At 40.1% G+C, this 18778-nt stretch overlaps 2 protein-coding genes across 2 annotated transcripts in view; both read left to right on the top strand.

Moving 5' to 3' along the window:
* The first annotated feature begins 2114 nt into the window (after window positions 1-2114).
* Window positions 2115-7832, top strand: LOC108940981 (protein lin-7 homolog C). Its single transcript, XM_018763398.2, has 5 exons — window positions 2115-2290; window positions 4572-4690; window positions 5174-5245; window positions 6186-6395; window positions 6760-7832. The coding sequence occupies exons 1-5, from the start codon at window positions 2254-2256 to the stop codon at window positions 6925-6927; spliced, it is 606 nt and encodes a 201-aa protein (XP_018618914.1). The 5' UTR covers window positions 2115-2253; the 3' UTR covers window positions 6928-7832.
* Window positions 7833-15123: 7291 nt separating this feature from the next.
* Window positions 15124-18778, top strand: part of LOC108940906 (leucine-rich repeat-containing G-protein coupled receptor 4-like) — a 28115-nt gene continuing 24460 nt past the window's right edge. Inside the window, exon 1 of the mRNA XM_029256552.1 lies at window positions 15124-15174. The gene's annotated coding sequence lies outside the window, so the exon portion shown is untranslated. The remainder of the gene's footprint in view (window positions 15175-18778) is intronic.

Here is an 18778-nt window from a genome sequence, read left to right as displayed (position 1 = left end):
CAGTCAGCTTCGCTCAAAGCTTTCATGTGTCAAAAGGTATAATCAGAGCGGTTTACAGCCACATTGTCCACAGGCTACTGTTTCCATGTCTGCTTACATTTACCTTTTATGTTTTCATCATTATTTCGCAAAATCAGGGTCATGTTCTCTCTTTTTTCAGTTAATAGTGAATATAGCATGGGCTACCTACACTTGAACTTGGGCTCCAAATGTCTCTTGCTCAGAATAATCAAAACTATTTTGTCTACGCTGACAAGTTTATTGTATTTGTCAGAGCCCTAGACCCCGTTCCGAACACCAGAGGGTATTGAAATACTGCTGGCGGCTAAGGTCAGAATGCATAATATAGGATGTTTCCCACAGGTCCGTGCCGCTTCTGTTTCCTGCCGGCAATATCACGTCCCGCTCTGAAGCCGTTCAGTCCTTGAGACGTTCGCAGCGAGCTGGGGTCCAAGGTGCACGGCAAGAATTTACACTTCCAAGGAGTCCTCTAGCCAGACAGGAAATCTGAAAATGTCAATCATCTCAAGAGGCTATCTTTAGGACATCAGAGGAGAACGGAGTGGGTAGCAAGGAATGGAGTGAAACATACACAGACCCCCCCCACCCACACACACACACACACACACACACGCAGAACAAGTCTGAATTCCTAAACTGTTCTGCCTATTTTGGAAAATCCATCTTATCCAAGTATTTCCTTCTTAGATTTACAAAAAAATCCCAGATACCCATAAAGGTTAGGTATAACAAGATGAGTCAGGGGGGGTTCAAGCAAGTCTAATATGCCACCCCTCAGTGTATGACTCCTATGAAGACTGTTGTTAGGGCATTCTTCACTTGATCAGTGTCTTCACCAGGTTAAGCGTTACAATATAATACATCCTTGAAATGTATACTGTATATTTTAATATTTGCTATATTAGAATATAAACATGTGCATTTGAATTTTAGTAAAAGAAAAGCATTCATTAACATAAAATAAAACCTGTCAAAATGTAACTATGTAATTATGCAAACAAATGATATTTAAGTGTAGAAAATGCACAGTAAGGAATCACTTGACTTGTAATGAATAAGGGTTAAGGGGGCAAAAGGAGAAGATGATCTTCAGGAGCCCCATTCAGTGGTGACGTACAAGAGGGTGACCAGATGTATGTGTTTGGACGAGAGAGCGGGGTGGAATTAGATATGAAAGGTCAGGCTAATATGGACCGTAAATCCTAACGAAGGAAGTCATTTGTAGCTCCAGCATTTGATGTTCCGGCCAGTGACAGGCACACCATAGGTGGCCAATGATTCAGACTAACAGGGGCAACGGCCAGCTTCTGACAGTGCACCATCTGTCCAGAATTAATACGTGTGGAATCCAAGCAACTTCAGACTTCTTCCAACAGCTTGAAGCGCTAAAGATATCCTTAGTGTGGATTAATATTATGAATAAGTCACAATATGAAGAGGCTAATAGCATGCAGGTACATGGAATTCGCCTTTTTCGGCTTGTCTAACCCACATGTAGCATGTGGCATGTAGACTTTCCTGTGCGGTCTGAGGTTTGGGAATCGAGCTTGTGGGGATATTTAGGTCAGATATATTATGATTCCACAGTCAGCGTATCACTCATCTGAAAAGTGACCATGTGGCTGTCCATATGTTTGCATTGTAAATCATACTCCATCGTGATGTTAATGACTGGCACCAGCCATTAATTATTTATTACCTCATTGACTACTTGGAATTTTTTGGCCTGACAAAACTGAAAACAAAGACCAATATAATATTTTTCACCCTTCACTGAACTTGTATTGTGTAATTGCAGAAATGCTGCCAGGACATGCTGGCTGTCAATCTGTCTGTTTGTCTGTCTGTCTGTCTGTCAATCTGTGTGTTGGTCTGTCTCTCTGTCTGTCTGTGTGCCTGTTTATTATCTATCTGCCTGCCCGTATCTGTCTGTCTGTCTGCCTACCTGTCTGTCTGTCTGTCAATCTGTGCGCGTGTCTGTCTGTTTGCCCGCCTATCTATCGGTCGGTCGGTCGGTCGGTCGGTGGGTGAGTCTGCCTGCAGGTCTATACGCACTCCGACCAGCAGGGGGAGCTGAAGCGCGTTCACAGAGCCCGAGTGGCCATAAAGCTGGGTGTAGCGCGAGAGACGAGCGCTGCGTTTAGGATGACTGATTGGGAGCCGTTCGGGCTTCCGTGAAACAGCGGCTGTTCCGAGCAGAAGGAACCAGAACGAACCAGCTCGTCGCGAAACATGGCTTCTCTGGGTGAATCGGTGAGGCTGGAAAGAGGTAAGAGCGCGAGCGATAGTAGCGCTGAGGCCGAGTGGATAGCGCGGTCCGCGGCGGCGGGTTGTGCTACTACTAGCCGCTGCCGGTAGTCGGTTACGGTAGTTGGTCGTCGGTAGTAGTCGGTACGTGGTAGCCGGCGTCGTCGGTGTGAGGAAGCGCACCGCACGCACGGACTCGGAGCCCTCCCCTCTGTCCGGCGTCTTCCCGTCCCGGCCGGTGTGGCGGAAACAGCACCGACACACAGCCAATATTATAAAAATTCTTGTGTTGCCTGCGCTTCGCTTTCTCTCGCTCGGTCGGTGTGTGATTTTAAGAAGAGAAGAGAGTCAGAGACTGGGCGGCCTCGGAGTCGCGGTTAGCTAGTCAGTATCAGCTGCTGTAGTTTAGCAAGCAAATATATAAGTAATAAGACTCGGATACACTTTCGCCGGATGGATGGTCATGTTTCTGCTGAACGTACTACTAAGTGTCATGTAATGTCATATTTCTGATTCTGTCACCTCGTCGTGTAGCCGGATGGGTTTCGGTGCGCCGAGCGCGTGTCGAGTGAGTCCTGTCTCGGCTCGCGCCCATCGTGGTCGTCCTCCCTTGTGCTCTAATCGTATTATTAATAATAATAATATTATTCACGCAGGAAATATCTGTAGGCCTGCCTGGTGTGTTTATTAATCATTACGCGTGAATTATAATTACTATAAATTAGTAATTTAAATTAATGGTTGTAGACAATGAAAGAGCCTGATTGCAGGGCATTATTATTATTCCCCCCCCACCTCATTCTTTTTGTAATCTTGCAGGGAACCGTTTTCTACGTTGTGCTGTTTTTCGTTTTCTCAGTTTTTTTTTTTTTTTTTTTTTTTAGTATCTGAGGTTTTAAATCATCACACTTGAAGTGTCTTAAGTAATTTTGTTATTGGTGAAACTTTACTATGCGGTAGGTGGTGCGCTGTTCTGTTGGTCATTTTATTTGAAATTGCTAACTCTTATAGTTTTTGTTTAGTTCACACTTTTTGTCCATAGTGACTTATGGTGTTAAGATCCTTATGCTGATTTTTACTATATCAATTCAGGGTAAGTTCCTTGCTCAAGGGAACTACAGGAGGTGGGATTCGAACCTGCAACCTTTTAAGTCTAAAGAAATATAATCACACACTCTACATTCCCTTATTTCTGTAGAAGTATAGTTGTTGGTGCTTTGTCACTTTAATTCCTTGAAATTTTAATACTTTTTTTTTTTTTTTTTGGAAAAAGGATGCAAATGACTAGGGGGGGTCGTGGTGGTGCAGTGGGTTGGACCGGGTCCTGATCTCCAGTGGGTCTGGGGTTCGAGTCCCACTTGGGGTGCCTTGCGGCGGACTGGCGTCCCGTCCTGGGTGTGTCCTCTCCCCCCTTACGCCCTGAGCTGCTGGGTTCGACTCTGGTTCCCCGCGACCCCGTATGGGACAAGCAGTTCAGAAAGTGTGTGTGTGTGCGGAAATGACTAAAAAATAGAAAGTCAGACCTGTGTTGTGGGATTTGACTGTATAGTGTTTTAATTCATGTCAAATACCATGTTGTGATAAAGTGATTATTCATATTATGGAGACAGCTGGTAGTGTAGTGGTTAAAGCTTCTGCCTTTAGACTGAGAAGTCACAGGTTGGAATCTCACCTCCAGCTATAGTACCCTTGAGCAAAGTACTTACCCTGAATTGCTCTGGTAAAATTATCCAGCTCTACAGATGGGTGAATAATTGTAGGGAGATAAACATTGTAAGTCCCTTTGGAGAAAAACATCAGCTAAATGAATAAATCTAAATATTATAGATTGCACAGATTTTATTTGATTCTGTTTGTTAGCATTAGTGCTTTTAATTTATGTGAGGAAAAAGTTAAATTCCTAATACTTGTAAAGTGATGGCTTGTTTCTGAGTGTAAGTCTGGATGAGGTGGATTGAGAAAAGCAGTAAAGCATAAGCTTTCAGGTGTGATCTGATGAGTAATTCTGAAACAGATCAGCAGAGCACCTAATAAAACCTTTCTAGAGGAAGTTGTGCTGAAATCATCTTGTATTTTAACTGCATAATAAATTTTAACATTTAGTAACAATATTTGCATTACTACAGTGTTTGCTGCTACATATGCAACACAGTACACTAGTAATGTATGCAAAACAAAAAAATGAAGTCTAGTTTTATTAGACAAAAATGAACAAGGGAAAAAATAATTTTTTAAATGTTTTCAAGTATTTTGTTGGTTTTGGGATATTACCAGAGGTTTTTGACTTGAGTGCTGTTTTGCAGACATCTCGCGGGCCATCGAGCTCTTGGAGAAGCTGCAGAGGACGGGTGAGGTGCCCCCACAGAAACTCCAGGCGCTCCAGAGGGTCCTGCAGAGTGAATTCTGCAAGGCTGTACGAGAGGTGGGCAGAAACTCACGCTTGGTTTACTCAGCAAATCACCTGCAGAAATTACCTGTGCTGTTAGAGTATCTGTTTCTCATGGTTTTACTGTATCCATATTGTTTATTTTTATACTGCTTATGTAATTTCCATGATGCCATCACTGGAACTTATTCCACTGTTTTCCGCTCATTTTGAGCATAATGGGTTGCCGTGGTCTGGAGCATAAGGTATATTGCATGCTAATAATGTTTGTTTGGTTTTTTTTCCTCACCATATTGCTCTCTTTTAACTAAAAATGTTGGATCGTGTAGATGTTACTGTTGCCATTCTTTGTGCTGTGGTGTCTCGTCCCACATCTTCTCATTTAGTTTTTCCTTCTGAGTGCATTTGTATTTGATTCTCAGAGTGATGGATGTTTTGTGTCTTAAGAATTTATTTGTATAAATTTCAAATATGGGTTGTGTCAAGTTGATAGTAATGGTTTCCTAATCTGTGTTTCAGGTCTATGAGCATGTGTATGAAACTGTGGACATCAACAGCAGCCCAGAAGTCAGAGCAAATGCTACTGCCAAGGTTTTTTTTTTTTTTTTTCCCCTCCTTTTTTTTTTTTTTTTTTTTTTTTTTTTTTAAAAATCAAGTTTGTCTGATTGCCTTTTCAGGAACAAAATATATGGAGAACTGCATGGTTAATATTGTATCTATGCTAAATATGATTGGAACTGAACTTTTAAAAACATTTTAAGTAGCTCTCATGCCTTAATTCTAAGATATGAGTTGTTATAGAAATTACTTTTGTTTCATCTCTGTGAAACACAAAGCCACTATGCAAAATATCTATGGTGAACATTGAGACAAAGGCATCATTAATGTATTACAATTACCTACGTGTCTGTTTTCATGTCTTTCCCGATTTCCAAATTTGAGTTTTAAACAAAAGGGAGAAAAAAAAAAAAAAAAAAAAACTCTATATAATAAGTCAAAAGGTATCAAAAGTCCAGGTCTTAACTGATCATTGTTTTTCTTTTGTGCAAGATTTATAAAATTAAGAACTGATGCCATCACTTATTTCACCGGAAGTTTTGTTTGTCATCAGTAGGGCTTGCTGAATTCTGCCAAAAGCAGTTGTGTGAGATTCTGTACTTGGACATCAATTTCATAGTTATTGCACTCTGCTGAAGTACACATACAGAGTGAAAGAGCAAAAACTGAATTGCAGTACATTATACAGACTGTACCTTTTTCTGTATGTTTTAATTACACATCCTCTAGTGAAGTTTAAAGTTTTGGCTCCGTTGACAATATTTAATCCCATAGGGAGGTTATTTGGGGTAGGTTGCTATAGGTTTGTTTATGATGGTGTTGCGTCTTTCGCTCCAGTTCTGCGGCACAATAGTTGGATTGCGGGCTCTCTAATAGTTGTGGACGAGTGATGGACTGAAGGGACTTGTGTCCGGAGTGCTTTCACTGTTTCCATCAGGAGCATAAGTCTTTCTTCCCTCTCCTCATTTGGCAGGCCACAGTAGCAGCATTTGCAGCCAGTGAGGGCCATTCACACCCACGTGTCGTCGAGTTGCCCAAGACTGAGGAGGGCCTGGGCTTCAACATTATGGGTGGCAAGGAACAGAACTCTCCCATCTACATATCCCGCATCATCCCCGGAGGCATTGCTGACCGGCACGGCGGGCTTAAGCGGGGCGATCAACTGCTCTCCGTCAACGGGGCGGTGAGTGTACTCTCAGTGATGCAGGACACGCTCCACTTAATTCTGTTCTGAGGTCTTTATTTGCATAAAGGCAACAAAGGAAGCTTTTCCACCTAGCTGTCATTCACTTTTAATGGATCATAGTGAACGTAAGTAAAGTTGTATGAAACTGAAGATTTCTGCCTTTTTTTTTTTTTAAATTATGTGACCCACATTACATGTTTTTTGCAACAGCTGTATTTTTCTATTTGGTTGTAATCTCTTAAAGCATATGAATGATTAATGTAATACTTTATATGCCTTTTAAAGAGGGGGGGGAAAAAAAAATCAGTGTAGTGTGAGTGTGCTGCCAACTTTCCATGTCTCTCCCCCCCCCCCCTGACAGAGTGTGGAAGGGGAACATCACGAGAAGGCTGTGGAGCTCCTTAAGGCAGCCCAGGGTACTGTGAAACTTGTGGTGCGCTACACCCCCAAGGTCTTGGAAGAGATGGAGTCTCGCTTCGAGAAGATGAGGTCCGCCAAGCGTCGACAACAGAGCACCTACCCCCAGTAGCTGCCTTTTCAGACCCCACTCCATGTCCTTTTCACTGCGTCTTACACTTCTGCCTTTTCAGTCAGGTCTTTCCTCTTGGCTTCTCTTTTCTACAGTACCAGCAACTCTGCTCATGTGTCAAGATGCATGGATTCCTTTCCCCCTTTACAACACTTTGTGCCACCTGCACTATGAATGTCAGCTAATAATGCTTAGTCTTTGGTTCAATTAATCATGGTAATAGGCCTGGTCAGAGATACTTTGGCTATACCTTTTTTTATAGTTTTACAACACAGAATAATGCAGTAATAAGAGTACAGTCCTCATAGAACAAAAACTTCCACAAAGTTTGAGTTCAGCACTTCTGCACAGTCTTTGTAATCATGGGCACTGTCCCATATAAATTCTGTAAATAGCTCACCGATAACTTTGCGTTCTGCACGAATGATCACAGCCTCGTTAATCATTGAAAGTATCTTTTTTTTTTATATTGAGTCAAATTTTTAATTAAGAGCTGTTTCATTTTAACTTGGTTTGTGATGCTGGAGAGCTGTGCCTGTACAGGCTGTGGTGGTGATGTACCATAATCCTTTTTTGGGTCAGTAAGGGGTGTGTGTGCATGTGTGAATGTCTATATATTGTTTTTAACCTTCTGTAAAGACACAAAGAAAAGGAAGAACAAAAAGTCATTATGGTTAAGATAAATTTCAGGCTCCCAGTTTTTGTGGTGATATAAATATTCTTTGACATGGACCACTAAATATAGCATTGGTGAAAATTCATTTTAAGCTACTGCATGTGAATTCATGTAGAAAATTCCATTTTTTTTTTTACTATACGTTTTTGATCCTGTAGATGTTAACCCATTTGAGAGGGTAAAATCCAATTCACATGCTTACATATCACCTGATGCAAATGAAGTAAGGTATTTTTATGATTTTTCTGCTGGTATAAAACATTTATTTCAGTGTGTGCTGTTAGCAGGTTGAAAGGAGTATAAATAGTCTGTGCCCAAAACTTAGATGAAAACATCATTGTGGAAACTGCAAAAGTGTGAGCCATAAAGTGAGTTTCACTGTCTACTGTTATAAAGTGGGAAGGTGTACAAATATACCTCTTTAATTTACTTGATGTTCAACAGTCACCAGTTAGCTGGAAATTAAATCTTGCAAACTTGATCCAAAAATCATCCATATCTTACTCTAGCATTCCAATAATTGTCATTATACAGGTGTAGTTCAGAATTCAGGATCTCCCAGCAGCACTGTTGGTGTCATAAATTACACAGGGACCAAAGAAAAACAAACTGGCTATAATGGGCAAGAATACATAAATTAAATTTGTGCATTTCTGGACATTGTCTTGCACAGATTTTGAAATGACAGTATGTCTGTGTGCTGGTTTCTCATGTAACTGGTCCATTTTGTGAGCAATATGTAAAGATGTAAACTGGTCAGTTTGCTGGACTCTAATCCATTTCATATAAAGTAATTTTACAGCCACTGAAATAGGAGTCCATAAATATGGAATGAAATGCTGGATATAGTATGAAAGGAACTGCAATAAATCCAGTGCATCAGTTATAAGCTGACTCCAGGCCCAATGAAAGCCATAAGGTTTATAATTATTAGGGTTCCTGCTCAGAGACATGTTAGATGATGCTTTATCACAGATTGATTTAAAATGTACATGTACTTTTGTGAATATTTCTCTTGTACTGTCACTGGTATATACTGTTGTTTTACCAAGTGGCCATGTTTGGAAGTGGTGGGTTTTTTATTTTAAATTAACTACGCTTTTTTTTTTGTAGGTAGGGGTGGAGTGTACACTTGGATTGCGCTCCAGTTAGTTTCTGAGATGTGAGCCTTGTCATCTTCAGCTGTGTAGGTTTTCAAAATCACACTGTGCTTACTGTACTTATGGAAATCTTTCTTACCTTGCTGAGTTTAAAATGTTTTTCTAGTGATTAATTACTCTAGGGAAAATTGAGACAAATTTCCACTTGGAATAATCCTACACAGACGTGAATCTGAGATCCCTTTGTTTATTCACAAATTACTTGAACAATCAGTCTTATTATCTTTAAGCCCTAATAATATCAGTAGGTGTCATATGTGGGGAACCAGTCTTCATGGCCTAAAAAGTACACAGAGCAATGCATTTTCAGGCATTCATGTTTGAATGGGGGAAAAAAAACATTTTTAATCTCTGGCAAGGTCAGGAAAGCTGGTGTCATTTGTTTTCGATCATAGAAAATATGAACACGTGCATATAGACTTTTTGATTTGTATGTTTATTAGCTGTACCAGATGCCTTTCTTCATGGTTATTTGAAAACACATCATTCAACTTTACAAGAAGATTTGTAACTCGGGAGTTATTTTTTGTAATGACAAATTACAGCTAGTCATAAACTGTTAATCTTAGTTTAGCATCGTGACACCGAGGTGCAGTGACACAAGGCCTGCGCTGCTACATTGTGACATCTCTCTCAGAGCAGCAGGTCTGACGTCTCAAGCCTGATTTCAAGTTCTGCACGTAACGGCAATAACTTTTCTTATGACTAGACTTCTCCAACCATGTGTCCCAGTTTTATTTTTTCTAAAATGTTAACTATTTTTTACGGTGAAGCTTTTTAATTTTGATACTATTTTGATACAAATTTTCAGAAAAAAATGGTATTACTATTCATTCTTAACAATTCCCCAGTTTTGAGCAACAATGTCAAATTACTTTGTGTCAGGTGCTTTGATTTGAATTAAAACACTAAGCAATTTTTTTTATTTTTCTTATTTTGTGTAGGTTTAATGTGCAGAACATTTAAAAATAGTTTGAATGATATACAATAAATAATCTAAGTTCAGTATGTTCTGTGCATTTGTTTTTTTTATTCTTTTGAATTGCTAATAGCAATGTGGCACAAGGTTTTTTTTTTTTTTTTTTTTTTTTTTTTTTTTTTTTTGTTAATGGGCTTTACCTTTTAAAGATGGCTGTTACTTACATTGCTATTTGTAAATAGCAAGTCTGTAAACTACAGTACTTGGTTGGCTAAGCACTACCGTCTCATAACACCATACTTGTGTTGCCTGGCTTTTGTGTATCCAGGTCTGAAACTATTTCCAAACTGAGCTGGAGGAAGGGGAAATGTACGGGACTAGGATTTTCTTTATCGTCTACAGACTGCACGCATGTATTCTAACTAACGTATAGGTGGAACCTTCACAATATTCCCATTACCACTAAACGGACCACTTTATTTCTGTTTTTCTTTTTTTTTAAAAAAAAAAAAAAAAAACACCATAGCTTTTATCTGGATTTTTCCAGTTTTCCCTTGAAGTAGTCGCGGGGTGGTTAATTCACTGGAACGCAGTTTGCACAGTTCCTGTGTATCCTGTAGAGAGGGTCTGAGGGAGCCCAGCTGTGTAAGTGCCTCTTACAGACAAATTGGACATCTGCACACTGCCTGCAGTGGGGCTTTGTGCCAGTCCTCCAGGCGCCTTGTCCCCCAGCACTACACTACGTAACTTGTACTTTTGTAAGGATTGCATTTATTCATTTAGCTGACCCTTTTCTCCGAAGCGATGTACATCTCAGAAAATCCGTGTGCACTATATCAGCAGAAATAGACTTGGATGCAGACCCGTGATTCTAAAGTACAGTGTTACTTTCCACCACATGAACCAGTGTACATCACACAAGTTGCTGCATAAAGGTTTATCCAAACTGACAATTCCTAATCCCGTTCCTTTTTTTCAAAATTGAACACTTATAATACAGGAGTAGCTGTGTGAAAGCTTATGTTTTTCAACACTTAAAGCATGAATATTTACACTTACGTGAACTTAAGACATCATGGGAGATGTGAGTCTGGAAGAGGTGAGTTTTAAGACCCTTCTTAAATGTAGAGAGATTCAGCAGTTCTGAGTGAGAAGGGGAGATCATTCAATCACAATGAAGCCAGAAACGAAAACCTTTGTGCTTTTGTTTTGGACCTTTAGTGTATTATCAGCAGAAGAGACTACTGGAGGAACACACAGCCTGGCAGTAGAACCACTTGGGCTGAGGTGGGCAGCAAAGTGGCACAGCGAGCTGCACTACTGTCTCACAGTGCCTGGGTGGTGTGAAAGGACAGGGGTTTGATCCCCATTCAGTCTGTGTGGAGTTTGCATGTTCTCCCTGTGTCTGTGTGGGTTTCCTCTGGGTGCTCTGGTTTCCTCCCACAGTCCAAAGACATGCTGTTCAGGTTCCCCCATAGTGTGTGAGTGACAGAGTGTGTTCCACTGATGTATGGATGAGTGACCCAGTGTAAGTAGTGTATCTAGCAGTGTAAGTCACCTTGGTGAGTAAGGTGTGTGGGCTGGTGATACTACATAGAGTTCATTGGAAGTTGCTTCAGAGAAAAGCATTTGCTAAAATAAATAAAAAAAAAAAAATGTAAATGTTTGACAGCTGAATCATTTTATTCATTTGAAATGTATGAGGTTCTTGCAGGATTATTAAACATGAACATTATGTGCATTGTTAATGTTATGAGAACTGTTTAGACTGTTGTGTGGGTCACAGAGTGCTGCACAATACTAATACTTATTTGATTTGTCATAAACCAATATTCTAATCTGCATTAAACAGTAATACCACTAGGCGGTGATGTTTCTCAATTTTTACCCTTTTAGTCCATAGATATGGTTTGATATGGAGTTTAAACCATTTAGAAGCTTGTGCCCTACTTGAGTTCCAGCCTTTAATAATGACCTGCTCTTTCATCTGCTGTTATCCTAGAATTTGGATAAGTTAATCTTCTTAATATGTTGAAGGTGTCGTAAACACAGTAAATTAAGTTGAATACGTTAAGCAAATGTCTGTTCAGAACACCTTTTCTGCATTATCTTGGAAATTTGTTTGTTTTTTTTTTTTTTTTTTTGGTGGTGTTGCTACTGTTCAAAGAAAGTCTATGCCCAAAATTTAGAAGAAAAATAATACTGTGGTATGCAGAAATGTGAGCAGTACAGTGTCTGCTGTATAAAGTGGGATGGAGTACAAAATACTTCTACAAAAATTGTGATAAATTATAATTTACTGGAAACTGCACAGTGACCAGCTAGCTGGAAGTCCATATTGGGGGGGGGGGGAAATCATCTTTCTATAAGTAGCATTCCAATAATTTTACCACTATACATATATGGTTTAGAATTCAGGAATCTGCTAGCACTGTTGATGTGATGAATTACATAGGGACCAAAGGAAAAACAAACCGACTGTAATGGACAAGAATACTTATATGGACAAATTTATAATTTTCTGGAATTTGTCTTGCACTAATTTTGAAAAGTCAGTATGTACTGCCTTCTCATGTAACTGACCCACTTTGTGAGCCGTATGTAGTTAAGATGATGTAAACCAGTCAGTCTGCAGGACTCCAATCTATGTTAACAAAGTAACTTCACAACTACTGAAATGTGAATGCATCCATAAATATAGAATGAAATGTTATGCCCAGAATTCAGAAGAAAATATATAATATTATATATGTTATATAAGGCAATATAAGAACAACAGAAACCTAATAATGTCAGAGTACAGCAGGACCATTCCAGTGATGTGGTATCTTTGGGTTATAAATCAGCGTACACCAGTAACTGAGTCATACTCTGTTTGTTTTACTCTTATTCTCAGGCAGTGCCTTTCCCATCCAAACGTTTGAAAAATGTATACGTTTTCTTCAAATATTTAAATTTTTACTGCAATCATCTGAAGGAATGTTCGACCAGAAAGTACAACAGTAGTTTGTAGAAACTTTCCAGAGTAGCTACATTAATTTACTGCTCCAAACCACATGTGCCCCCCAGGTCTTGTTCTGTCTGACACTGCTTTGACAAATCTGCTCTGGTATTCACTCTGTTTATGTGCTGATCTAAATATTTGTCATGTCAGTGTTTCCAACTCCTGACATTTCCTTCTAAACAGTCCATCAGAAGTCATACAAGTGCTGTTTCACTCCACAAAGATCAGAGATAGTCATGCAAAATGCATTTGCATGGCAATTATTTGTGACATTTGGGTTATTCTGGGCATGTTTAACATCAGGGCTGAAAATAAGATCATTGTGTAAACTGCTGGCTGTAGTCATGAACCAGTTCAAAACTAATAATCCAAGGCCAAAATGTAATGACATAACCACTTTTGAAGTGCTCATTACAAAGCACTTAGGGACAGCTGGTCGTGCAGTGGTTGGAATTGCTGCCTTTGGACCCGAAGGTCACAGGTTCGAATCTCACTACCGGCTGTAGTACCCTCCAGCAAGGTACTTACCCCAAATCACTGCAGTAAAAATTGTCCAAAGGTATAAATGGGTAAATAATTGTAGGTATTTTTACATTCTAAATCGCTTTGGAGAAAAGATTCAGCTAAATGAATAAATGAAAAATAAGTGCTTGTAACCAGAATAACGGAAAAGCACTTAAATTACTTGATAAATGAGTAACCACGTTACTTTTTGCTTTCAGTAAAACCAAATGGCTGGTTAATCCCTTTATTTTTAACCAAGCAAAACAGCATCAATTTTTATTCATTCAAAATCACCGAACTTAAAGCACCCGACGTATTTTGATGAAGAAAACACCACATGGCCGTTTTCTTGATTTTAAAATATCTAATAGATCCCGTGGCGTTGACCAAAAGTGTAACACTTCCGTGCGGTGTATTATTTTAAGAGTTTTCAGATGAAAATCACCTTCTTGGACAATCAACTTTACACAATGGAATATAAAATAAAAAGAAAAACTGAATAGAGATGAAAAAAAGTATTCACGAATCACAATTGCACATATTTTTGATATTGGAATAAATTACAATATTATGTATGTTGGGGAAAGGAGGATCATAAAAACTTTAAATAAATGCTTTTTTGGTATTCTGCAATCTACTCCCACCAGATGGAAAAAAAAAACAAAAACAAGTTAATCCACAAATCAAATAAGAATTAAACGTGCACAGCCTCTTTATACACTGCATATATTTAAATGTAACAATTTGTGTTAGTGCACGTACAGTATTGTATATTTTTTTCTCAGCAAATCACACCATCTGACTCTGAAGTATGCTACTAAGTTCGCACGTGCGGACTGCACACAAAGAGGGCTTGCAGTCCGTCTCGAGCCCACAGTCCCGACGCTCTGCCCGGTGAGTTACATCAGTGATCCTGTCCTCTCAACTGTAAAGAAATTAAGCGCGTTACGAATTCTATTAAATGCACGACCAATGTGTTTTAAGTCCACCTATTGCGCACACCGCCCCCCTGCACAGTCAGACTGTTCCGAGAGGTACAGCTGAGCTCCCGTGACCGCGCCGCCGCGCGTTCAACGGCGAGTGACGTCATCCATCGATTAGTAGTCGGAGTTAACCGCGTGTTGGCGAGCCGCTTTTCGGGGCCGCGAGGCAGCGAAGCACGCGCTGGAGAGCCTGAGGCGGGTTTTTCTTTTTCTTTTTTTTTTTTTTTGTTTTTCCTCTCTCTCCCCGAGACGACAGAGGGAGAAGAAGTGAGGAATGGCTGCAGAAAGCTGAGTGCGGTGCTGCGGTGTGTTTCTACAGGACACACAAACCACAGGAACCGGGCAGGAGAGCGAGAACGCCTCCAAAAACTAAAGCAGCGCTTTCCGCGTCACTCTGCTCGAAAGCTGAACATTCAATATCAAGTGTGAGGACTGCGGCGTGAGGCGCTGGTCCACCAGTCCCGATCATAGAAACTCGCTTCTATATATGGGACACAGAAAACGTAAAAAAAAAAGCGAAACGAAAGGTGTCGATAGGCTTCAGTTGTCACCCACTGAAAACCTGCACAATGATTATGAGTATGTTTCTCCTTCACGCCGGAGCCCCCGGGTCGTGAAGATGGACTAAGTATTATTTACGGTCACGAACTCATGGATCATTTATTCGTCCAACTTTGATACTTTGGAACTTCTGTTCTGCTACTATACAGCTCGGGCTAAGATAAGTAGAAGAAGAGAAAGAGCGACGGTTATATTATTTAAAAAGGTGACGAAGGGGGTCGTTTTGCTCGGCCGAAGGCGCTAGTATAGGCTATGGGGCTGCGCGCGCTGGTCCTCGCGCTCCTCCTGGCTCTCTGCGGAAACTGTGCGGCCGCCAGTGCGTCCGCGGCACTTTGCCCGTCTCCCTGCCGCTGCGACTCGGACGGCGGTGCCGACTGCTCGGGCAGAGGGCTGCGGAAGGTCCCGACAGGACTCAGCGCCTTCACGTTCACCTACTACCTGTGAGTGACTTCACTGCCGATGCGCAGTCCTATCAGCCACCTTCTTCCTAGCGTCGCATGAACGTCTTCGTCATGTTCTGTGAATCTGTCAGTCAGTTAACCTAACTGTCACTGTCAGACAGTTTGGAGGCTGCAATGACTGAGTAGTACTGTGTTCGAATACCTCACCGAGGCGAGGGGTACTTAAAAGTTTAAGCAAACCCAAGGTTCAGCATCCTTGTTGTAGAACCGTGTATTTCACCAACACTTGACTTCAGTTTATCACCAGTGTGATTAATTCTAAAAAAAAAAAAAAGGCAGTGAAGTAGTGGTACGCAGCAGCAGCATAGATGTTTGTGTAAATTTTTCCAGCTTATTATTGTATGAAGTCCATTTCGTGTTTTGCTTTTTACTATCTCCAAGTTCTTTTCCTGACATCTTACCCTGTCTTACTATAAGTTGTAGTTGAAGTAGTACCTTCAGGGTTAGTTAGCTTTCCCCTGTAAGCTGATAAAACATTACACAATGTGTTGGTTAATAATATACCATAGGGATTTTCAGGTTTTTTTGTAGCACTTTTTTTTTGGCCTTTCTGGATGTACCATTTCTTCAGAATCAGTGTCACATTGTGATGCATGGATAGATTTTCACTATTTTCATTCCATCAAGCATGCATTTAGTTATTAGGGTGTTTCTGATTTTAAAAATTCAGTGCCGAAACTTTGCTGCAGTTATCAAGCCCTATGTCACATCCACTTGGGGAGGGTCTGTTGTTGTCAAGACCTTGATGAACAAATTGGAGATTGGGGCAGCTGAATGCTTGTTTCTAGCAGATGGGTTTTTTAGATCATAACTATGTGACCAATGTAAAGCTTTAAAACTGCTGTACTCCATTCAATTTTCAGTGACTGTGAATGGCAGGGACAGCTCTGCAGGTGGTGTGAAGTTGCAGAAATGTAATAAAACATGGGCCAACCAAGACCATTTATGTCTTGTATATTTTAGAAGTGCTGCAGGTGAAAATACTGTGGGTAGCTGTCTAAGTGAACAAGGAGAGTCATCATCAGAGTGTTATAAATGCTACTGGGCCAAAAAATTAGAGGCTGTATACTGTGGTAGAAGGTAGTGTAATGGTTAGACTTCCTCTCTGGGACCCAGAAGACCCATGTTCAAATCCCACCTCTTGCTTCAGAGCTAATGCTTTTAGTTTATCCAGTAGAAGAGTTAGACAGTTAAAATGTTATTTAGTACATTTATGGTTCCTGGGGATATATATCACATATTCCATGAAGATTGTGTACTTGTTAGTCCTACAGTGTGATCACTATTTAACCGCATTCATTCTTATACATATTTGCATTTTTTATTACCTTAAGGTCATCATTATGTCCCATACTTTATAACTGTTCAACAAAGGTGTACAAACTCACATTATCTAGAAGTATTGCACTCTGTCAAAATACAGATAAGTATCTGTGATAAAGAACAGACAAACTGCTGTTTTACAACAATTAACCCCCCCCCCCCCCCCCCCAGCCAACATGTACATCTGTTTAGGAAGAGTCAGCAAGTTGGCATACAGTTACATACTACTGCTTTGGATCAATCCCCTATTCCTGTGAAAAAATAATGCAGTGTTGCTTTTCAGCAAGAAGAAAGTCTCTCCTACAAGTACTACAGGTAATAGTTGACTGCCAGTGGGGTTCCACTCTGACAGTTTTGTCGTAAGTCACAAATCCCCTTATGTGAACCGAAAGAATAAATAATCTTGCATGAATACTGTTTTATGAAAGGACTTTCCTATATTTTCACTGATTTCATACATTATTCATATCAAAATAATACAGTACAGTATTTTCACGCAACACAATTTTCAGTTTCTTTCACAAATATGAGGTTCTGTAAATAAAAATTTTGTAAATGAAATTGCTGAGTTGATAACTGGTATGGGTGCCTTGTGGCAACATGGCCAGCTGATGTTGCCATACAGCAGATGGAGCGGTCATTGTTAGATGTTACAACCAGACATTAGGACTTGAAAGTAATGCAACTAGGTTGATGGGACAGCCTTTGCAAGTCCATGTTATAAGTTGCTTATAATGTAAGTCGAGTACAACACACAAGAAAACATAATGAACAGCACTGTATTTGGGTACAATTGGGTCAATTTTTGGGGTTCGCACTAGGTTTTTTTTTTTTTTTTTTTTTTTTTCTCCCCCCCCCCCCCCCCCCCCCATTGAGTTTAGTGGCAATTTAGACTAGGATTTTAAATTTCTTACTGTCAGTTTTCACAAACTCATTACACATTTAAATTCTTGTCAAGGTGCATCATAATTTCAGTTGCTAGCTTTCTAATTGCATATCTTAGTTCTATCTCTAGGTCAGTGTAAGAGGTACTTCTCAATAGATACTCCCCAAACCTTTATTAGATAAACAAAAGAATGTATTGGCTAACTGTAGCAAACATTGAATAGATAAATTAGTCTTATCAGTCTTTAAGGTATACCTGCAGATATTTGTCAGAGGCTGAACTGGAGTCCATTGTCCATTCGTGTGTGTGTGTGTGTGTGTGTGTGTGTACAAAAACTTTGCGGACAGCTAAAATGTAGCATGACTTGCTATCTTTGGAAAACTGGTGTACATTTATACTTGACATTTTACATGTCCTCTAGTACATTTGCTTTGGCAAAAGAGAAAAAGGAGAAAATGATTTGAGAAATTGTGGCTTTACAAAACATGGGGGCAGGACATCTTAATTAGAGAATTTTTGTCCAGATGCAGAGAAGGAGGAGGAGCTCCATAGCTATTGTTATTCCACTTCACTGGTTCCTGTTGGTGGCTGTCCATTGATGCATTCTGTCCATTTCAAGTTGAATAACACTTTTGTTCTTGGTCAGCAGAGGTGAAAGAGGCTTTCGCTCTCTTTCAAAGACAGTCGGAAAAGGTTGCCTGGTAGCAGCAGTGGGGTACTGTCTCATGTCTGATTTATAATGCTAGAGTCTGAAATTGTTTTCCCATGTAGTCCCTGGGTCAGCAGATCCAAGGCTTTGTACACATTTCGTACAAAATACTGTATAAAATGTAATAACCTTTCTGAAACGGTGCCCAGCTGAATTCGGACAAGAAAGGTCTCACCTTCCCGGGGGCCTGTTTTTTGTGTGTGTGTGTGTGTGTGTGTGTGTGTTTTCGCCATATACACAATGTTTTGATAAGGTATTGTGATTGACCTATTTCCTTTCACTCTCAGAAATTAAACAATGACTTATTACTCATGCATACAAGAATTCATCTATCTGGGGGACTGCACTTCAGTGTCACTTTGGATGTAAAAAACCTTGTTTGCTGGTTTGCAAAGTCTGCAGTTCCATGGACAACTGGGACAGTGTCTTCATTGTGTTCGCAACAATTCTTGTGCAGAGCTCAACTGTGGAAATGATCTGAATGGAGTTGCAGGATGAAAACAGATGACTCATAGGCTCCTTAGCTTGAGATTCCAGGATTAGAATGACACATGTAACTTGAAACAGGTTCAAAATACAGACTAAGAAATGTAAGTAATAACAATTGGAACATCAATTAAAAAGTGCAAGTAAAATGAACATAGGCTGACTATACATTCAAAGAG

This window comes from Scleropages formosus, chromosome 11 (assembly GCF_900964775.1).
Source record: "Scleropages formosus chromosome 11, fSclFor1.1, whole genome shotgun sequence".
Classification (NCBI taxonomy): domain Eukaryota; kingdom Metazoa; phylum Chordata; class Actinopteri; order Osteoglossiformes; family Osteoglossidae; genus Scleropages; species Scleropages formosus.
Note: the sequence above shows the minus strand (reverse complement) of the source record. Positions and strands in the feature narration are given on the sequence as shown.